Raw genomic sequence first — 20,954 nt, 5'->3', positions numbered from 1 at the left:
GTTTGGGTGGCTCCGGGTCTGATGCCAAACCCTGTCCACGGCTGGGTGGTACCAGGGTTCAAAAGCAGAGCTGAACACAGAGGTCTTGCTCCTCAGCCACACGGCCCTGCTCCTGCCTCAGCACTGCAGACACCTGGCTTCCCTTCCTTGTGCTGACCCAACTCTGACATGACTTAAAAAATTAACTGAACTGAGTTAATTATAAGTCATTCTATCATACAACCCAGCAGCATGCAGTATGGCCTCACATGCAGTGTGAGGACATGGCAGGCTGTGGTACATGCCCACAGAGCAGCAAGGAATGGAAAAGTGGATGAGACCGTGCAGGACAGCATTGTTGCCAGAGCCCTGCATCATCACTCCATGGAGCAAGAGTGAATATATCAGGGAGGTAAGTGAAGAAGGCAAAACAAAGAGATATTCCTCTCAAGGGGACTGGCAGTAACGCACGTGTCTCAAGGAACAGTCACAAAAAGGTAACTGTATGCAGGCACTGGTCATCCCATGGAGCCAGGTTACATTACCACCAACAAAGAAACAGGGGATTCCAACAAGACACGGCAACCCTGGGCAAGTTCAACTCCTCCAGCACCTTTTAAGCAGTGCTTAGCCATTTTGCTCCAGTGTGCAAAGTCCTACTGAGTCCAGTAGATGGCAACCAAAGCTTTCAAATTTGAGAAGGCAAGGATTTCTTTTCCCTTTTCCTGACAGCTAAGCACAATGTATCTATGTGACTCCCGACATTTTCAAACACCATGCGTATCACCAAAAGGTTTATACTAAAAAAAAAACACCTACACTTCAATATGCAAAAACATTTGGAAGAAAGTGCACATTATATAAACATAGCAGAGAAGGATATTGCATGGGACAAGCCAGGTCGAGGTGCTGCACAGCCCTGCCAAAAGATCTGTAGGTGGGGAGCTCAGAAGGGCTGCAGTAATCCTCTCCTCTGGGCACCCTGCCTAAACACCACTCACAACACCCACAGTGTTAGATTAAAAGTCTGCAAGCCCAGTATCCTGGCTTTGATGGCAGCCACAAATGGATGCTGAGGGAGGAGGAAGAGCAAGACAAGCGCAAATCCATAATCCCTCCTCAGACTATCCTTAGCTGCAAGTATTTTCACAACGGGGTTTTCTGAGCAGAATGTGACTTCCCTTATTTGGATTATTCAAGGGATTTCCCTTCCAGGTGCTTCTTCAGCTTCTTCTCAAGCTCAGGTGAATTCTGGCATCCGCACCTTTCAGCAACAATTCTCCCAGATCTGCTGCACATTTGATGAAGAACCTTCTCCTTTTGCTTTGAATCTCAATGCAACTAGCTTCATTTGTTTTTCATGTTTTGGAAGAGACACTTCTCTGTGCCACTACTTGATTACAGAGACATGTACACCATACTCCTGGCAAGTCATCTCTTTTCCAGCCTGCAGCCTGCTAACCTATGTGGTGCTTCAGGTCGGGCATTCCCTACCTTTGCTCACCCCTGCTGCTCCTTCCTGACCCTTCTCCATGTATACTGCATCCTTTTCTGAATTTAGAGGCCCAGAACTGCACAGGTGAGGGAAAACTCACCTGTTTTCTCTCACCAGGTGAGGGGATGGCAGCACACTCTGTTTAGCACCTATGCCTCTCCTAACTATCCCTAACATTTGTTTTACATAGCTTACTGCACTGAGCACTGAAATGATGCTTTTGAATGGCACAGGTCAGTGCAAAGCCAGTAATTTCATAAGTGAAGTTCTGATGCTTTGGTCTTTGTCTCTATACACATCACTGTGCATACCTAGCCTATATTATTTAGACTACTTTATTTAAGCTGCATTATTTAACCTCAGTCCCACAAGGTCCTTCCAGAATTCTTTGGTCTGCCCTTTCCTTGATGCTCAGAGTAATGTCATCAGCAAACTTCCTCACCTCGCTTCTTCCCCAATCTATGAACACTTTGTGACTGTGAGATTATTGCTGCCTTGAGAAGCTGAGAAGGAACTATCAGTGGACAAAGCTAAGAAGCCTGGCACTAGACAATACGAGAGCTATTTACTTCCTACCCTATCCCTTTACTAGCTACCACCTCCACTGTACAATACATCTTAACTACTGACATCTACTTGTGGGGCCTATTCCAAATTACCCCAATCGGCTCCTTGAATAAATTACTCCAATCAGCAACCGTAATTAAATGCAGTCTCAAGAATACGCTGGTATTCAGGGTCCAAACTAGCAAGCTGTTTCACATCCAGCTCTCACGAGGAAGGATAAACACTTCGAAGACTTGTGGGCAGTCTGTATCTTAGCTTTGTAACATTAGCTAAGGGCTGTAAGGGCTCTCACTTTCTCAGAAGAACTGGTACATTAACACCAGCTCCCTTTTCACATGTAACTTTTTCAGCAACATATGAAATGTAACTTTGTAGTGTCTCACAGGCTGCTGAAGCTGATGGGAAATATCCCCATTCCTTTTCCTGATCTTTGGATCAGGTCTAAAGAGAACTGTTGCATGCTTCAGTGCTGAGGCTGCTGTGTGCAAGACCTGACCAGGGGATCCTATGCAGCAGCGCCAAGCTTCATACTGAAGGGTGCCACCTGTAAGAGCTGTTTAGAAAGTGGCCCATCTGGAGGCATTTGTCTTTCTCCATTTTTTAGCCACAGATTGCAGGCAACTTTGGACTGGAAAGTACAATGTTTCAGCCAACCACAACCACTACAGTACCCTGTTAGCTTGGGCCGAATTAGGTAGTGAAATTCCTCTGGCTGCACAAAATGGCAGTTGCCTCTGCTGCTGACACTGACCTCTACAAGCTCGAATCTGAACTACAGGATCTGCAGATGTATGGGAAACTGGTAATCACAGCCTGAAACTCTGATTAATCAGCTGAGACAAGTGTTGGGTCAGCTGTGGGAGCACAAGTGAGGGTAACTCAGCTGTGCTCCCGGAAGGGGTGGAGCTTGACTCCACCTCCCCTAGACTTTATTTAAGGGCTGACCACCACAAAGGCAGCATCTCTTTTTGAGATTGCTCCTTTGTGGCAGCTGGATAGCCAGCCTCCGCATTTTCCAGCTGGACTGAAGGCACCCATATCAGTGAGTTTTTCCTATAGATAACTTTTTGAATATCTATTACCATCTTTTGTATTATTCCACCTTACAGCAGGTCACCACAGTATCTACCAGATAGTACATAGAAATGCTGACTTGTGGCAATCAACTCAAAGAAAAAGAACACCACTAAATGAAAATTTGGTGTGAAGATCCAAATAAACCAGTTTCCTCTTCCTTTCACAGCTCCTGTGTTTCTGGACAATTGTTTAGTACAGCACACAGAAGTAAGGAGCTCTGGTCACTACGTGTGCCTATTGTTGCAAAATTAGTTTCACAGATCCTGTAATAACCTCCACGTGAGCCTAGCAGAGGCCACAGCACTATCAATCATGGCTGAGCCATGTGAGAAATACTGTATTTTCAGACAAAGTAATGCTCACCTCAGTACACCACAGCTTACATATTTCACACGTAGAGAAAGATCAATTATCTTGTTACATGGTGCATACAGTGTCCTGAAAAGGTCACTAAAATCATTTGACAGCAAAGTGAAAACATCTCTGGAAAGGTTTATCACCTTTGTCTATGAGACATGCAGCACTACAGGAAATTAGAAAAGACAAATGTTTAAAAGTAATCACCCCAGAAGTCACAGTATGAATGAAATATGCAAATAGAAAAAGACTCCAAAATTTCCCTACAGGAAAAAAAAATCCATTGTACAATGTCTAACAAATAATGTGGTGCACAGAAATACAGCGTGACTACAGTACTTTCTTCTCTGTTGATGTCAGAGCTCTTAATAATGATGAATGAACAGCGTCATCAGCACACCATAGCTGGAGGTGTGGAGCTCCAGGTGGAGCTCTGCTCTGGTTTTCAGAAGTGTTGAATGCTTGTCCAGACACTTATTAAGGACTGAACACCTCAAATGTCAGGCTGCAAACAGATGTGTCAGGTTCTTCACTGGAAAGCAATTGAACAGGACTGGAACAGAATCCAGGGCTCTCCCCTCACCCACTGTCTCCAAGTATCTGCTGCCCAGAGACAGAGAAAGCAGAAGCACTTGAATATAGAAAGCTTATTTCCTGGAGATGTTTAAAAAAATATTTGTGCACAGATTGCATTTTCAGATATAAATTCTCTGCTTTAGAAAAAAAATAAAATAAAATAAAATAAAAAAAATATTGAAAACCTGAAGAAAGGGAACAGAAAGATGTGGTTTCTATGGTTGGTTCTATCCTGAAGCAGATGACTAAAAGGTCAGGTCACATGTGAATGAAATCAGAGATTCTCCCAGTAAAATACTCTTTTTTGTTTCACCTTCCAACACTGTAGACAAAAAGTAAACTGAAGTGACTCAGGCATCTCACTGGATTTTTTGACCCAAAATATATGGATCATTGCATAGTCTTTGAGGCAGAAACAGCAGCCAGAACCATAAAAACAGTGACTAGGTTTTGGATCAGAAGCCTAAGTGTTAGGCCAGATTTTCTCCAAACACTCCGTGTTTTTTAGTATCTTTTTTTCTGACAATGAACTTGTTCTACCTTAACTAGAAAAGCTGAGTCGTTTCTAACTCAAATGACTGCGAGCAGAATTAATACTCAGCACCTTCCAAAATCCACTCCAGAGTGCTTCAGATTTGCTGTCTGCTGCTAAATGTGGTCTAATTCTGATGCTTACATTAAGATGAACAGGTTCACTAATGACCGAGGCAATATTTTTAGTTTATTAAAAATAGGTCTAACAGCCCCATAACCAAAGTATTGTTCTGTACAGCAAATCACATTTTCAAAATATATTATAAACCTTTCTTCATGTCCTCCCACTGATCTCATTCTTGCTGTTATTTTTTACATTTATCCTACTGAACTATTCACATATACTAGGACTGGAAATCCATATATTTGAAAGTGTTCTGTAATAAATATTTCTGTTTATTTATTTATTTTATTATTATTATTATTATTTTATTGTTAGTTTATCTAACAATTAATTTTACTCTGAAATATCTGAAAGGTTCACGCTCCCGTGTGAGTGCTTTGTAATCTTCCACATAAAGAAAAATTTCTGTTGTGTACCCTTGTTTTCCATGCTAGCCATTCTTTCTACACTTCTGTCTCAAACACTGCGAATGCTCACCTTCTACCTTCTTAACTGTCATTGTGCTGAATGCATTTCACATGTGACTCAGTCTGCTCTGCAGCTTATGGGGTGTGATGGAGGAGGGAATCAGCAGCAGAGTGACTAAAGTCCAAATTACCTGCTGGAGTGGCACCACTGCTGCAAACAGAAGCTATTCCTCTTGAAAATTAACTTCCCAAATCCTGTAAAATATTCACTTTCTAAAAGTGTGGTGGCTTCCAAATGACACCAGGAAAACTTAGCTGCTCAGACTGCACAGGAAAATGTACCCAGCTGTGGAAATAGAAGATGATTTGCCTTTGTCTCCGTTTATCCCCAGGAAACCAATTTTTTTCATCCTAGATTAATTCAGTATAATGCACCATTACCTCCAGATTACTCAAGCACAACCAGCACCAATAAACTATAATTAAATCCACTCTTTGTCACAGGCACAGCAGACTGACTAAACCAGCAAATTTGCATATAGATTACCTTGCTATTTGTCTGCTTTGAAAGATTTTTCAATATGGTGTGACAAAACCAGCTCCTGGATTGGTGCACACACACATACTGCACAAAATACAGATTATGCCAGAATTTCTGCCCAGTGCAATGGATGCTGTTAGGAGGAAGATGAACAGACTCCTTCCTCCATGGTGCAATCTCTTGGTTTTGAGGGCTTTCAACTTCAGAATACAAAATCAATCACAAAACTCTTATCTATTTCCACAGCATTCCCCAGATAACATAGTAGACAGTGAAAGCGAAGACCTATTGGGAATCCACGTTTAAAGGCTGGGTTTTGTAAACACAAAGGATAATGTGAGGAACCAAATAGCTCCAACTAGCATGCCTGCTGTGCACAGAGTGGAAGACTATTTTTTCTGTTAAGGAGGGATGTTTCTCTTCCCTCTCTGCTTCTCTCTGGCCATGTCTAACGCTCTCTGTGGGGCTGCAGACAGCCATGAAGAGAATGGGTGAAGTTCAGAAACTCTATTTTCAGTATGCTGAGGGGTTTGTCTTTTGGTTTGCGTGTTTTATGAATAGGACTTTGAGGGACCAGCATAGAACAATCCATACAGGCCAAGTAGCTACTAGGAAACATCACAGACTTCCAGTGTTGTAGTTGCTCCAACACCTAATGATTCTCAAAAGCCAAGTCCACCGGAGCTTCTGTGCCAGGCCATGCTCCCATCCTGGGGACCTAGCCACATTTGTTCTGGTTTGCTGCTCAGGAACAGCCAAAGGTGACCCCCCTCTCTGACAGACCTGAGCCAGCTGTACTTTTCAGTTGCTCCCAGCTGGGCTTTCCGCTGCCTTAAAGGACCTGGTGGGAGGAAATAGCTGCTTTGTTCAGTTGCTGCAGCTGTCTCCCGAGTGGTTCTGAAAAGAAACCCCCTTTTATGTTCAGCAAAGTGCACTGTCTTTAGCTGATGGTCAATGTAATATGCTTTTGAGTTGGTTCTGGTGCACCATCCTTTTTCCTGTCATCTCCTTAGAGTCTTGATAATTAAGGGATAAACAAAAAGTTCTGCATTTTAAGCCTGAGCTACAGCATATGCAACAATACGCATCAACTTACAGAATAGATCTGCAGCTCAGAACACATATATGAGCTAGTTCGAGATACCTTATCTAGGTACAACATCAGAGGCTGCAAAATCTATACTGGCTTCTGTTTTAAGTATCAAAGCAATCTACCCATGATGTGCACGGCCTCCTTGTTGTTACAATAGCAATTGTACCCTATCTGGCATCAGCTAATTAACTCAGGTATGAACCACTAAAGTTAAAATTAGAGGGCTGGATTAAAAACAAGCAAATGTGTAAACACCAAGACATAGGGAGCTACCTGCTCATAGGCTTTGTGACTGGGCACATGTTGTGTGTATTAACTGGGACAGGCACTAAAATCAAAGGCTCACTGTATATCTGAGCCCCTCATCTGGCTGTTAGCCTACAAAGAAACTAGAGAAAAAGCCCACATCCTGTTTTAAAGAGATCAAGGTGTATTCAATGTATTCAAAGAAATGCCATGGAGACACCGTGGAAAAAGCCCATGTAGTTCAGGGCAGTATCAGACAATCTGGGAGATCTCATCATTCTAATTAAAACCTAATCAAAAAGTTACTAGTGTTAGTTGTGTTTAACATTAGTTACAGTGCTCTTCTTCACTGCAAAAAATGACAGGAATGCTGTGCTCATTCTCATAGTATCTCTTGAGGACTCTTCCCTCCACAAACACACATAAATGACAAAGGCTGTGAGCTAATCAAAAGAAATATTCTATCTTTTCTGCCAGATAATATGAGATAGGATCTATGGAGGCAAGTACAAATGTTACCAGTTTTAGACCAGTTATTTGTTAAGAGGTCTCATACAAACAGGGGCTAAAGGAAAAGAAGGGATGCTTCCTTCAAGCATGAGGTCACATTCAACCCCAGGTCTGACCACTTCACATTTGCTGCCCTCTGAATGAAAGAACAACATTTCTCTTTCTCTTTCAGTAAGAAAGCAAGTAAACTTAACCAGTAGGGCCAGAAATAAATACAGTAGCTTTACAGCTCAATGCTCAAATCAGGAAGATTGTGTCTGGTTTAAAATTTAGCAGAATCTTCCACCAAGCACAGAAGCAAGATACTGCTGAAGTTGCTAAGTCCCTGTATTTGTCCTGCACTATAAAGTATAAGCTGGGTTCTTTCCTGTAAGCTGAGCAGTTTCTTTTACTAAGTTTGAAATACAGCAGAAGTAGTAACTTGGCTGATTACTGCTCACTGATATGAGAGTGGTTCCTACTCAGAATCCTCAGTAGGCAACAATCCTATGTAAAATGCAGTAGTATGTTGTTATTCAAAAATATTTTGACTGATGTTACAGGTTGCTGAAGCCATTAAAGACTATGGATTTATCTGTTTTCCAAAATGTGAATATCTCCGTTGATTCACAGCCATTTGCAGTGAACATCTAGTATGGGCTGTGGCTGCTGCCCTTCCAATGACTTTCCTCCACTTGCTCTAAAGATAATCTTCTCCTGCTGCCAACACAAACAAGGAACTGGAAGAGAACCTCTGCAGACCTCACTGCCCTAAGACACACTCTGGGGAATAGAAGATCTGTGAAGGAATTTCTGTCTGGATTAGATTGAGCTGAGCATGCACATTCCTTCAGAATTACCAGGTTAGAAGCAAAATGAAGACAAATGTCTACCTATTACATCTGTTGCTCACTGAACCAGTATGCCCACGTATTGTTATTCCATACTGAGAACTTCATCCTTGAAATACAGAGGGATGAGAAGTATCTCAAGGATGATGGTTTGCTTTCCTCAGACATCTCAGAACAGGTGTCTCCCAAGCAAGGGAAATATTCTGGCAGACTTCCACGTGAAAATAGAGAGAAACAAAATGCGACTAAGTGCAATAAATGACTTTGTGTCCTTCTCTACACACTTCTGTGTCACCAAACAACCAACAAGAAAGATCAACATTCAACTTTGTTCCTTCCTTCAGTCCACAGACCTCAAACTGTATTATATCCTCAGCTCCAACTGAAGAGAACAATATGACAGAACTCATCTCAGCTGAAAGTCTTCAAAATGGTATAAAATGAACTTGAATTACAGCACAGAAATATGAAACTCTTCATATCATCACTCTAAGAGAGCCATTCCAAGTGAGAGGCTTTCACTTTTAAAATAACAGATTTGAAGATACCAAAACTTACTTATACTTCCTTAGCAACGTCAGTCACTGCAAGAGAACTGATAGTAGAAACCAAGTCTGAAACTGATTCAGTCACAAATCTACCAAATGCTGACTTATGGGAATTAAAAGGAAGAACAATCTGCATAACATAATGTATTCATCACAAAGCAGAATTGCTTGGATATAATGATCTCATTAATATGATGTTTCCTCTAGTATACTGCAAACACATTTAAGAAGCATCAGAGCAAACACTTTTGCTAGGTATGTTTCATACATTTACAAGCCTGTTATACAAAAAACTCCTTAGTGACCTCTTGCAATCTCCAGACAATTGGAAGAAAAGGTTATCAGGAGTAGTCAGTATGGGTTCACCAAGGGGAGGTCATGCTCGACCAACCTGGTAGCCTTCTGTGATGTTGTCCCTGGCTGGGTGGATGAGTGGAGAGCAGTGGATGTAGTCTATCTTGGTCTCAGCAAGGCATTTGATACTGTCTCCTTACTTACTGTCTCCATCCTTACAACAAAGCTGAGGAAGTGTGGGATAGACAAGTGGACAGTGAGGTGAGTTGAGAACTAGCTGACTGGGAGACCATGGAGGGTCATCACTGGTGGTGCAGAGTCCGGTTGGAGACCTGTAAATAGCGGTGTTCCCCAGGGGTCGTTGCTGGGTCTGGTCTTGTTCAAAATCTTCATCAATGACCTTGATGAGGGGATAGTGGCCACCCTCAGCATGTTTGCTGATGATATGATGTTGGGAGGATTGGCTGACACACCTGAAGGCTGTGCTGCCATTCAGTGAGACCTGGACAGGCTGGAGAACTGGTCAGTAAGAAACTGGATGAGGTTTAACAAAAGCAAGTGTAGAGTCTTGCACCTGGGGAGAAATAATTGCATACACCAGTACAGGCTGGGGGATGACCTGATGGAGAGGAACTCTGCTGAGAGGGACCTGGGTGTCCTGGTGGACGACAGGTTGGCCATGAGCCAGCAGTGTGCCCTTGAGGCCAAAAAGGCCAATGGCATACTGGGGTGCATTAGAAAGAGCGTGTCCAGCAGGTCAAGGGAGGTGATCCTCCCACTCTACTCTGCCCTGGTAAGGCTTGTGGAGTCTCTTTCTCTGGAGATATTCAAGACCTGCCTGGATGCCTACCTGTGCGACCTGGTGTAGGGAACCTGCTTTGGCAGGGGAGTTGGACTCAGTGATCTCTGGTGGTCCCTTCCAACCTGTATGATTCTGTGATTCTTGATGTTCTTCACATTTCATGCTGAAGGTAAGGTGCTAATGCTAATGTCACACACCCAATTAAGCAAGTATTTCAGCCTAGTAACTTTTTTTTTAAGATCTTATTTATAATATCCCTCTTTTCACAAAAGATGGCAATAAATCCAGAAAGTTTTCTCACCCATTGTGAACAGTTTAAATGTATTGCTATGTACACCTCAAAAGTCACGCTACTATTCTCATCTGAATAGAAGTGAATAACTATTTTTGAATTAGTCAGATACTCCTTTGATCAGATATCTGTTTTGAACTGACTCTTGTAACGAAATCATAGGTAGACAGGTAGATACAAATATGGTCTCAAAAGTTTTGAAATTCTATTTTCCCTTCTTTTTAAAATTACCTCCTCTTTTCTGTTTGTTTTTTTCTGTTTTGTTTTGTTTTGTTTCATTACAAGTTTAATTTTTCAGACCATCCCTATTTTACAGAGGAAGACAATGGATGTTACTTGTTTGTTTTTACCCTGATCATTTTATAGGGAACTTAAGTATTAAAACTTTCCAGCACTGTTAATTATCTATGTGTGCTATGGAAAACAAGTCTGAGTCTATAAACCACTTCTGCTTCACCTTCTGTAAATTAGGCTAGTAGAAAGCTGAACCAAAAAAACGTTGAAAATGTGCAGCTACAGACAGCAATGTGGTAATATAAGCAACTTATGATGTGAATGCTTCCTGTACCTTCCTTCTGAGACAGGAAGATACTGTGTTTTTTAGTATCTTGCTTGCAACGCAGGCCCTTAAACAGAGAAGAACCAACAATATTATCTTCTATTTCATACACAGTAATTCCACTGTATTCTAAAACCCATAACAAACAAGCCCTAATTACTGCAGCCTCAAGGCTTCATTTTAAACTTCACCTGAATTATGTGAAAAGCATGGGCTTTCCTGTTCAGGAAATAAACAGCGAGTTCCCAGCCTATCTGCAGTGTTACTACCTTGGGAGGCACCTGTGTGATTCTTACTTTGACAGCAATAAACTCATGACTGCATGAACAGTGTCTTTTGCCCAGACTCTACAAGTAGCTTTGCAATAAAACGTGCCACCTAAGATATCTATTCAGCAAGATTTCACATCAACAGACTATTCAACAGGTACAACTACACTGCAAATAAAAAGCAGACATAAAAGCGGTCGTAAGGTCAGCATTAGGGACTGCCAGTCTTCTCACCATACAATTGCCTCATTAGTCATTTGACCAGATGTGCTCAGTCACCTGAGAGGTCACCAGAAACACATTCAGTTTTGTTTTGAAGAAAAGTTTACAGATAGAGTGTAGATATACATCATAGGCCTACCAATCCCTACAGTTCAGAGGACTGTAAAGATATGTTGCTGATCAAGAATGAAATGAAAAAGAGAATACATTCCGAAAAATCACATTTTTTGTTTTTTTTTTTTTCTTAATCTCATAAGGCTCTTTGGAGCTTGAAACTTAAATAGTTTTGAATTTGCAATAATTTGCGTATGACCTTTGCAGAACTTATTTTTCTTGTACATTACCTTTAAGACAAAGCAGTAGTCTGTAGGTGCCTTGTATTTCACTTTGTGTTGAGAACCGTAATAAACGTTCATATTCTCAAACTGAATGAAGCACATCAGATCCCGGGATGTCTATAAATGAAAACCAAGCACAACATTGTTAGAACAAATTAACTGTAGATATGACACTCATTAAGGGACTATTTTCAAGTATATGAAAGCTGATGCTTTTTATTTTTATTTATTTTTTTTTTTAACTCATAAAATTGACTGAAGACGGATTGATTTTAAGAGTGTGAATTATTAAACATTTGGTAGAGGGTCAACATATAACAGTACAACATGTTGCTTTTCTACACTTTACTGCTTTGTGTGGAGATTTTGGCTTCTGGCTAAAAAACAAACAGAAGACCACAGAAAAAAACAACTTGTAAAATACATACAGATCATGCAACCACACCCTTATAATTCTGAGAATGATGGTTTTGGGTTTTAAACTGATTTGGGAGTTTGACTCTCTTTGATACATGTAACAGATATAAGCTCTCATTAGGAAATAAAAACACATTTCATCTGTTTTACTTTGAATTTTATCCAGTTTTCTGGCACTGCTATTGTTCTGTTTACCACAGTATGTTGCTTAAGTAACAAGGTTTCTGTTACTGGCACACATTTCTGTTCAGAATTCTGCATACAAAGCGTGCCTTTTGCAACACTTTGAGTGGATATACAAGAACAGCCGTATCATACAGTCACTGTTGGCTAAACTGAGAAATCAGGAAATTGTGAAAAAGTAAACCCTCCCTACTCCTAAGAATGGGGTTATACTTCCACATGTGATGTCTCTTCTATGCTGTTTTCGTTTTTATTGTTACTTTCACTACAATATGCCCTTGAGTTGGGTTAATATATGCTAGCACATTTAGAAACTGAGTTTGCAAGTAAGATTTTTAATGAGAAAACACTCCACATGGTATGTAGACATGACTTCTCCCCCCTCTTCCCTGAAGTTCATGTCAAGGATTTTGTCACTGACTGTATAAACTTATGATTTTCCATCACTGCAAGTTCCCAAACATGCTCAAATCCACATGGTATAATAAGGAGTTGCTCCTTTCCTTTAGGAATCAGGTCATGGCAATTAAGACCAACACAAATGCATTTGTTATTTTCATGCAAGAGACAAAGTCACTTACTGCTAGTATTTCTTCAATGTTAATGTGATCAGACAAAAAAATATAACTAACATAAACATAAACGTTTCAAAATTGCCTCAATAATTTTGTTTCTGCTGTTTTGTGGCCTTATTCATTAGCAGCACATTTTTGAATGGGATAGGTTTACCCACAACTGAATGACTGCATCAAGTCGCAGGAACATTCTTTATACCATCTAAACTTGATGCTGGCTATTGATGGAAGGAGGCTATCAGGAAATGCCTCGCATGGACTTTTCATGTGACTGTCCTTGTACTCTACTTCAAGTGACTTCCAAATAGAATTATTAGCCCTGATTGATAGAAAGTTGTGTGTGCACAAGAAAACTGGAGGATGGAAAACTCTTATCTCAGGGTCAGATAAAGTCACAATAAATTGCTGCAAAGGTAGTGAGGTAATCTAGATCCATACTTCACTGAGATCTGGTTACAAGCACAGATCACTGGAGCGGCAGCACTTTCTTTAAGTGCTATCAATTGTTTTTTCTTTCCTTTTAATCTAGTCAGGAAATGGAAGAGTTAAGTTTAACAGAAAAAATTGTAACAGTAAAACTCTGACATCAGCATCAGAATTCTCAAATGCGAAGTATAAGCAGAGCTGCAGGTGGTAACAGAAATGTTTTTCAGAATAATAATAAAAAAAAAAAAAGCGCCAAACAACTCAGTAGCCCCAGAAGCTGCCATTCCATCTCATCCTGTGGAAATCAGAAGCCAGCCTCCCTCAAACACAATATGCTCAGGACTCCCTTGCTTCTCCAGTGTTGGCAATACATACTCTTTAAATACTTAGCAATACTTCATGTCAGCAATTCAGTTCTGTCAGGTGGAAGCTGCTGCCTTACTTCTTTCAACTCAAAACACAGTTCTAAAAAGCACAACATTCTCTAGCTAAAAATCATTGTAGGAAAAGAATGTACGCCATTTCTGCATGCTGGTTTTTGGCACAGGAAGTTGGTAACCTACAGAGTCAGATTCCACTTTTTTTTTATAAGAAATTAGTTCAGAACTTTAAAAATATTCTTCCATGGGGAACTCATGTAACAGTGAAGTACTTTGGCAGCATAACACCAACTGAAGAACGCTGAGCTGTTTTTCTTCCCCCTGCTGATTTCCGGTGGAGTGTTATTTCTTTAATGCTTTTATCTCTCCATGGAAATCAGAAGGAGGGAAACGTGACAGGATTCGGTGACTACATTCTAATATTTGCACAAGTGGTGCAGTCAAATTTAAAAATAAAACAAAAATAAAAACAATAAAACAATAAAAGAGTACTGTCTCAGATGCACCAGTGCTCTTATACGCCATCTTGGGAGTTCTTCACTTTCACCTCTGTTAATTGTTTTACTCCTAAAAGGATTATTTGCCTTCCTGACCTTGGTTTTTCCTTTGGGTACATAATAAATTCCAGAAGCTCGCAGAAGAAAATAACGCCTCTTCCAGGACTTTTTTCCATCTTCTTTTAAATAAAGAGCCCCTTCAAGCTCTGGCACAATGACAGATGCCCCACAGAAGTTTTCCTGTGCAACAAGAATAATATAACACAAAATAAATGGATTTAAGTATTACCCTATTAATAAACAGTAGAAAAATGCTCACTTGAAAAATAAAGACATTTCCTGTGTTAGTGAACATATTAACATGAGGAATGCAGTTACCAGGGGGATAAACACCTTAGGCAGGAAACTTTTCCAAGCTCAAGTAATAACTCAGCCATACAAACTGGGTGCTCACACTGGAAAAGAAGACGTTCAAACCCTCTGTTCTCCAAAGGGTGATATGTAAACAACTACAGAAGATTTTGACATGGATGCACCAAGTGGATGCAATAAGACAGAATGCTTTTATTTCTCTGTTGCTCTATCTACAAATTCTGTAGAGAAATACACTTGCCAAGATAATCTTCAGAAATCACTTAGAAAAAAGCCCAAACACCAGTCATCACTTTCACTTATAAATACATGCTAGAATTTACTACACTGTTTAAAGAAATACACTTCATTGCTTTCTGGAGGGACCCACTGTTGGGCAATCTTTGATGTCAACACACCTAACAGAATTTCCCAGGACTTAATCTGGTTGACATTTGCTGTACTAATTTTAAAAAGAGAATCCTCAGGCACCCAGGAAAGGCATCTTTCCTGAATTTTTACCCAACCCACAATGCTTACCAGTAAAACTGTGGTACTCTTTCATGTAACTTTCACACAACTCTGCATTTCCCTCTCTCAAAGCATACAACTTCAGCAAGAAAGGCAACAGACTAAACAGTCTTGCTGAAAAAGTGCAGAGGTTCTTCTTCTCTTGCAGCACAGCTCATGATTTGGGGTAGTGAGAAGTATATCTTTTTTTAGCACAAAATATAATTGTTTGCTACTGATCAGTCTTACTAATAGAAAGCCACAAAGGCTGACCTAAGGGTGTGGCACAGTTTATTTTATTGGTAGTTGTATAACATTGCTTTTCTTGGTTGGTATTGTGTCATTACTTGTCATAGAAACGCTAAACAAACATGTTTCTCCATCACTTCATTTCTCTGAGAGAAGATAAAATAAGCATTTTTAGTGGTAAACAGCAGATGTAGAGACAAAGCCAAATACCAAACCTGAGACACAAAGCTGCTATTACCAACCATCACAGAACTTCCTGTTGCTACACTTTTGCCCACAAAGAATTGAACACTGTTATTACAGAGCAGATACAGTTGGTGGCAGTTTTGTTGGCCTTTCCATTATCAGCCTAGCAAGCTGGCTTACCTCCAGTAAAGCTTCTTTGCTTTTGTCATTCATTTCTTTGCTTTCATTCTTCCCTTTGTTTGCCAGGTAGAAATTCTGATTAAGACATAAACAAAATTCATGTTCTTTAAAAATGTATCAATACAAAGAATCAGATTTCTAAAACCCATTCAATAGTTTTTCAGTCTTCTGATACTGAATATGCAGGCCAATAAGAAGTGTCCATATGCACCTGTTGTTAACCACAGTTGCCTGCTAAAGAGTTTTAATTCTTCATTTTGAAGGCAATTCAAAAGCACAGACACCAGCTGCCTGCAGAAAGTAAACAGATAGGTCAAGGAGTTATGCCATGCATCAAGTAGCACTTGGATCTGTGGTCAGAATTATAATGCTCAAAGCTCTTGTGTTTCATCACCTGCTAAACAAAAGTGCAATGTATTTACATGGACAGAAAACAACAAAGAATAAGCAAAGCCTTATCAAAAGACAAATATATATATTAAGGAATACACTGTTTCTACACAATGTGAATCAAACAAGCAGTACCCTGCCATCATACTATATTAATAGCAACAAAGTTTATCTGAAATGAAACCCTGCCTTCACATGTAACTACACCATTTTCAAGCAGCGTGGTGAACAGCAGACTGCCAGAATGCAAGCCCCACAGCAGATGGCTTTTGGAGGAACACCATGAGAGGAAGAGGAAGAGGAGTGGATGACCTCAAGGGCAGTTCTCGAAAAAGCTGCTGTATTAAAAATTCACATTAAGTGAGATAGGGGACAGGAGAAAGTGAGTCACCCTGCAATTTAGCTTATGCAGATGCCAAGTCCATGGTACGAACAAAGGAGACTTCTAACATTCAGTGCCACTGACAGGCTAGGAAATACATAAATATTTTTCTGTAGGATATGCAGCAGAACTTGGTTGGCTCCAGACTACCTACATATACTTTGACTCCAGGGATGAAGGTATGCAAGCATATTTTACACTACAGCTGCATGACTACATCAGAAAACATTATTCATAGCAGAAAGAAAGTACAAAACAACTCAAAACAAAATCTGCTTGTAAGTGTGTTCTCAGTGTAATTCATACAGCGATGCCTACCAGTGAAGCCCAAAACCACAAGTCTGAGTGAATAACAATCCCCCACTCAACCCACTAGGAGAAAGATACCGTCGTTAGCTGCTGTAGCCAAGACCCCCGTGTGTTTACAACAGCGCTTCCTACAAGGCCTTATCACAGCATACTGGCTTGATGTGGGCACACACTTCTGCACTGATGAAGATATGAACAGAAACTCAGTGTTAAGCTGGGTTGGGCCTCTGGCTTGGGTATAGATGCAGAAAGCAGAGAGACTTGCAAGCTAAAAGCTTTCTTTTCTTACTGATCAATGTAAAGAAACCGTAGAAACCCCTAACATACACCTGGACAATTTATCGAGGTAAGTACATTTTGTCTCAACAAAGCCTGAGTCAGCAACTCTACTGTGAGTGGGGAGAGTATTCATCTGGCTCAGTCAAGTCCCCAGCACACTGGTAATAGGAAAACAAAGCTCCTCTGATTACAACTGATTCATATTCAAGCATCTGGCAATTATTTAGCAGAAACACAGACCACCCAGCACTGACTATCAGTGGTAAAGACAGAAAGTTTGTAATATTATCCACGCAGGATCTCTAACAAGGCTGTTTTTTCATAAACCAACGTTACACAGATGTACACTGTCATCTTTCACCTGTCAATACAAATTTCATTTATTACTGATTACCTCCTTTATGTCTTGGCCCTGAAATCTGAGAGCATTTGGGAGGGCATGGTGCTTTTTATTTGTCAGTGGTTGAAGACCCGAGAAGCAGACTGTACACTGTACTTATTTTACCACTGTGTGGTCTCCTATTTTTGATCAGAAGCATTCATCCCATGGGAGGCAACCACATGTGTCCACAAGAGGTCATTCCAAGTCCAGTAGTCAAAGGTCATGATAAAAGGCAAGCTTTTGCCTGGCTGAGGACACCACTGAGAAAAGCATGTTTGGCTTGGTATGTCATGTCTTAATGGAACAAGAAGTGGCAACAGGGTAGCTCTCAGCATATGACTACAAATTAGAGAATTAACTTTTACTTCAAAAGACACTGTCTTTCTCTCAATAGAGCAAGTTTTAGCTAAGCTTAGTTAACAGGATGGATTCATCCTCTTACATAGATAACATAAGAAATATCCACATAAGTGAATATAATAAAGACACACTCTGCCAATAGATTTTCTTTGTTAAGTTTGGACTATGAAAATGGATGCTGCCTGACCACCCTTTCAGAGAAGTATTTCCTAATGTCCAGACTGAGCATCCCTTGGCACAGCTTGAAGCCATTCCCTCTAGTCCTATCACCAGTTACATGAGAGAAGATGCCAACCCCCAGCTCACTACAACCTCCCTTCAGGTAGTTATAGAGAGCAATGAGGTCTCCCCTGAGCCTCCTCTTCTCCAGACTGAACGATCCCAGCTCCTTCAGCAGCTCCTCATAAGGCCTGCGCTCCAGACCCCTTACCAGCTTTGTTGCTCTTCTTTGAACATGCTTCAGGGCCTCAATGTCTTTCTGGCAGTGAGGGACCCAAAACTGGACACCAGTAAAACCAACTGTGCAAAGTTTGCTTATGCTACTGTCCCAAGGCAGAACAATATTAATCCATGCAGTGTCTTCAACTTGAATGAGAATGAAGCTAAGGTTACTAAAGACTGGGGGAGCAGTAAAAAACACTTCCCTTTCCTCACTTCTGTTTCTTTCTGCCTTTGCCAGCACTCTGAATGGTTTCTGCCACTATTTTATGTTTCCTTCCTGAGGCAACAATGGAGAAAAAACAAAACACCAAACTAAACCAAACCAAACCAATCAAAGAAAAAAACACAACAAAACCCATGATTCTTAAAGCTTGGTCAAAGTGGTCACAAGTGTCAACTGGTGGATACCAGTCCAGTTTCACTGACTTCAAAATGAATATTCAAGAGTGAAGCTCATTACAGATGTCTAGCTATGAAAGATATTACAACTTCTTACTGTGTCTCCTTGTGCTGTTTAATATTGCTTTGAGGAAGTAAAAACCTCATTCAGTTCAGTGTATTTTCCATTGGAGGGCATATCTCTTGCTTTTGGCTTATAAATGTGGGAGCAGAAGCATGAAGCGCTTACTGCACCCAGATCTCTATACATTTTCCTGAATAATGTCTCAAAATTACAGAAATTACAGAAAGAACGCACACGTTCACTGTTTCAGTGAAGCAAAAACACTTCCCACGTTAGTCTCTATTAGTTAATAATAATTCCTTGAACTTTTTGAAAAAATAAATAGTCTTGAAATTTGATGATCTTCCTCTTCAAGAGTCCAGTACAGCATCACGCAGTGCATCACTCAACTGCATGAGAAAGCACTGCCTTTCCTATAGCACAAAGGTTTTCTTTATCTGTATATGTACCAGTATATATTTTTGTTTCACTCTTTAGTCATGGACTCACGACGTTCCATCTCTATAGATGAATCACTGATGCCCATAATGGAATAGTCTTTTGCTGTGAATTCCCTGCAGGGTGAATTATAACACAACGAAGAAGCAGCAGAAGTGTCTGTCACAGTGAAGAAGGGGGAGACCTGAGGATTTTGCAAATGTTTCTTCCAAAATGTGTTCCAAAGACAGACTTCAAAAATTGTTTTCTGGAACAAAGCTGTAGTTAAATGTTAGAGAGGAATGACAAGATGGCAATCTCCAAGAACAGCCAATGGCATTAGCTAGCATGTTGCTAGCACAGACATAGCAGATAGGCCCCGCATTCCAAAACCTCATCTACTCCTTCAAAAATGAAATGTTTAGTTTATTGGTTTTCAATCTACACCAGATAGATAGGCTAGCTTGCAGAAAGAAACAATATTAGCACAGGTAATGGACATTCTCTGGAGGCCCACATTTTTTAGGAAAAGAGCTGGAAGTTTTTATAGCTAGATTTTTAAAAATAATTTCATGTGATTAAAACTTAGCATCACTAATTTGTCTATGAACAAACTGTATGAACCTGAGCACCTTTGGGATTTGTTTCTTTTGCTTTTGTTGTTGTTCTTGTTGTTTGTTTGTTTGTTTGTTTCCCCCCAGAGAAAACATCTGCAAGCTACAGATCTCTACAGATAACCTCTGACAGAATAAGCACTAAGTAAGAATAACACAAGGAATCCTGCTGCTGCTGCATTATCACTTCTCATATAAAAGAAAAACATTCTACAATTTCTGTATTCACAGAATGAAGCAGCACTGAGGTAGTCTGAGCGAGGGGGATGAGGCTGAAGGTACTGAGAATACTGTATCAGAGCACTGGATTTCAGTTTCTCGGTGGTTATACCATAATTTCCATAAGTAGTTTGTTATGTAATCCCATGCGCTGCCCTCCCCAACCTTCCCCACACACCAACTCAGCACCTACTTCCATTTGGTTTACTTTTTCAGGGACTCAGACCAGATCATGTATCATATGTAATAAAATAAGTGTTCAAAGAGACATTAGAACAATATCCTCAAAATATGCTTTAACTTCTGGTTTGCTCTGCAGAGGTCAGGCACACAGAGATGATCACTGAATGGCCCTTTCAACCAAACTCCGCTATACATCTATATTTTACCATGCTTCATGAGCTCTGTCTGTGTAATACTGCCTATCTTCTGTCAAAAAGACTAACTGTCGATATGACTGTACTATTTTGCACGTCCCACAGTGTTTGAATTTACTGAGCCTGACAGATGGTTAGACTTTATTACTGACATAGTATTTTAATAGTATGATAGCCACAGCTGATACAGTCTCCTTAGGCCATTCATTTTTGAGCATATCATAGAGATGCAAAAGCTCAAAGACTACACACGTCCAGATCAAGCTCAGTGTGTCCTGAGAAGGGCAGACTTAAGACTCATACTCTGCTTTTGGCTTAGGTCATGTTTGAAAGGTCACGGCAACCAAAATACCTGGAAACTCCATCAAAGACTTACTTCCCAGGAGGCCCTGCCCTAAGCCACAGCTAACATCACTACAATGTACAACTGAACCTCTGCTGTTAAGTATGTTTATGTGCAGTAGTAAGTACGACATTTTGAGTCATCAAGTGTGTTTTACTTTCAAACTGTGCTTTGCTGCTTCATATTAATAAAAATCAACACTGATCTATATACACTGTAGTGTAAGTTTTCTTTCCCTGGCTGTGGATAGTTCTTATGCACTTTCCCTCTGCAGATTTTACATGAAACACTGTCTCACTCTAAAAAATCTTCCTAATGGGTGCCTTGGTGAGATTTGCTGCCAAATTGTGTATTTATTTTTTCA

The 20,954-nt window shown here is 40.4% G+C and overlaps 1 protein-coding gene across 2 annotated transcripts in view; it reads right to left on the bottom strand.

Annotated features, from left to right (window-relative positions):
* Positions 1-20,954, bottom strand: part of APBB1IP (amyloid beta precursor protein binding family B member 1 interacting protein) — a 59,433-nt gene that overhangs the window by 9,096 nt on the left and 29,383 nt on the right. For both annotated transcript variants that reach the window (XM_072327493.1, XM_072327494.1), the window contains 3 exons: positions 15,615-15,689; positions 14,235-14,378; positions 11,667-11,777 (listed from right to left, as the gene is read on the bottom strand). In XM_072327493.1, coding sequence (XP_072183594.1) covers positions 11,667-11,777; positions 14,235-14,378; positions 15,615-15,689 — 330 coding nt within the window. The remainder of the gene's footprint in view (positions 1-11,666; positions 11,778-14,234; positions 14,379-15,614; positions 15,690-20,954) is intronic.

The sequence above is a fragment of the Excalfactoria chinensis genome, chromosome 2 (genome assembly GCF_039878825.1).
Source record: "Excalfactoria chinensis isolate bCotChi1 chromosome 2, bCotChi1.hap2, whole genome shotgun sequence".
Lineage (NCBI taxonomy): Eukaryota > Metazoa > Chordata > Aves > Galliformes > Phasianidae > Excalfactoria > Excalfactoria chinensis.
The sequence above is the reverse complement of the archived record's forward strand: the minus strand, read 5'-3'. Positions and strand labels throughout refer to the sequence as shown.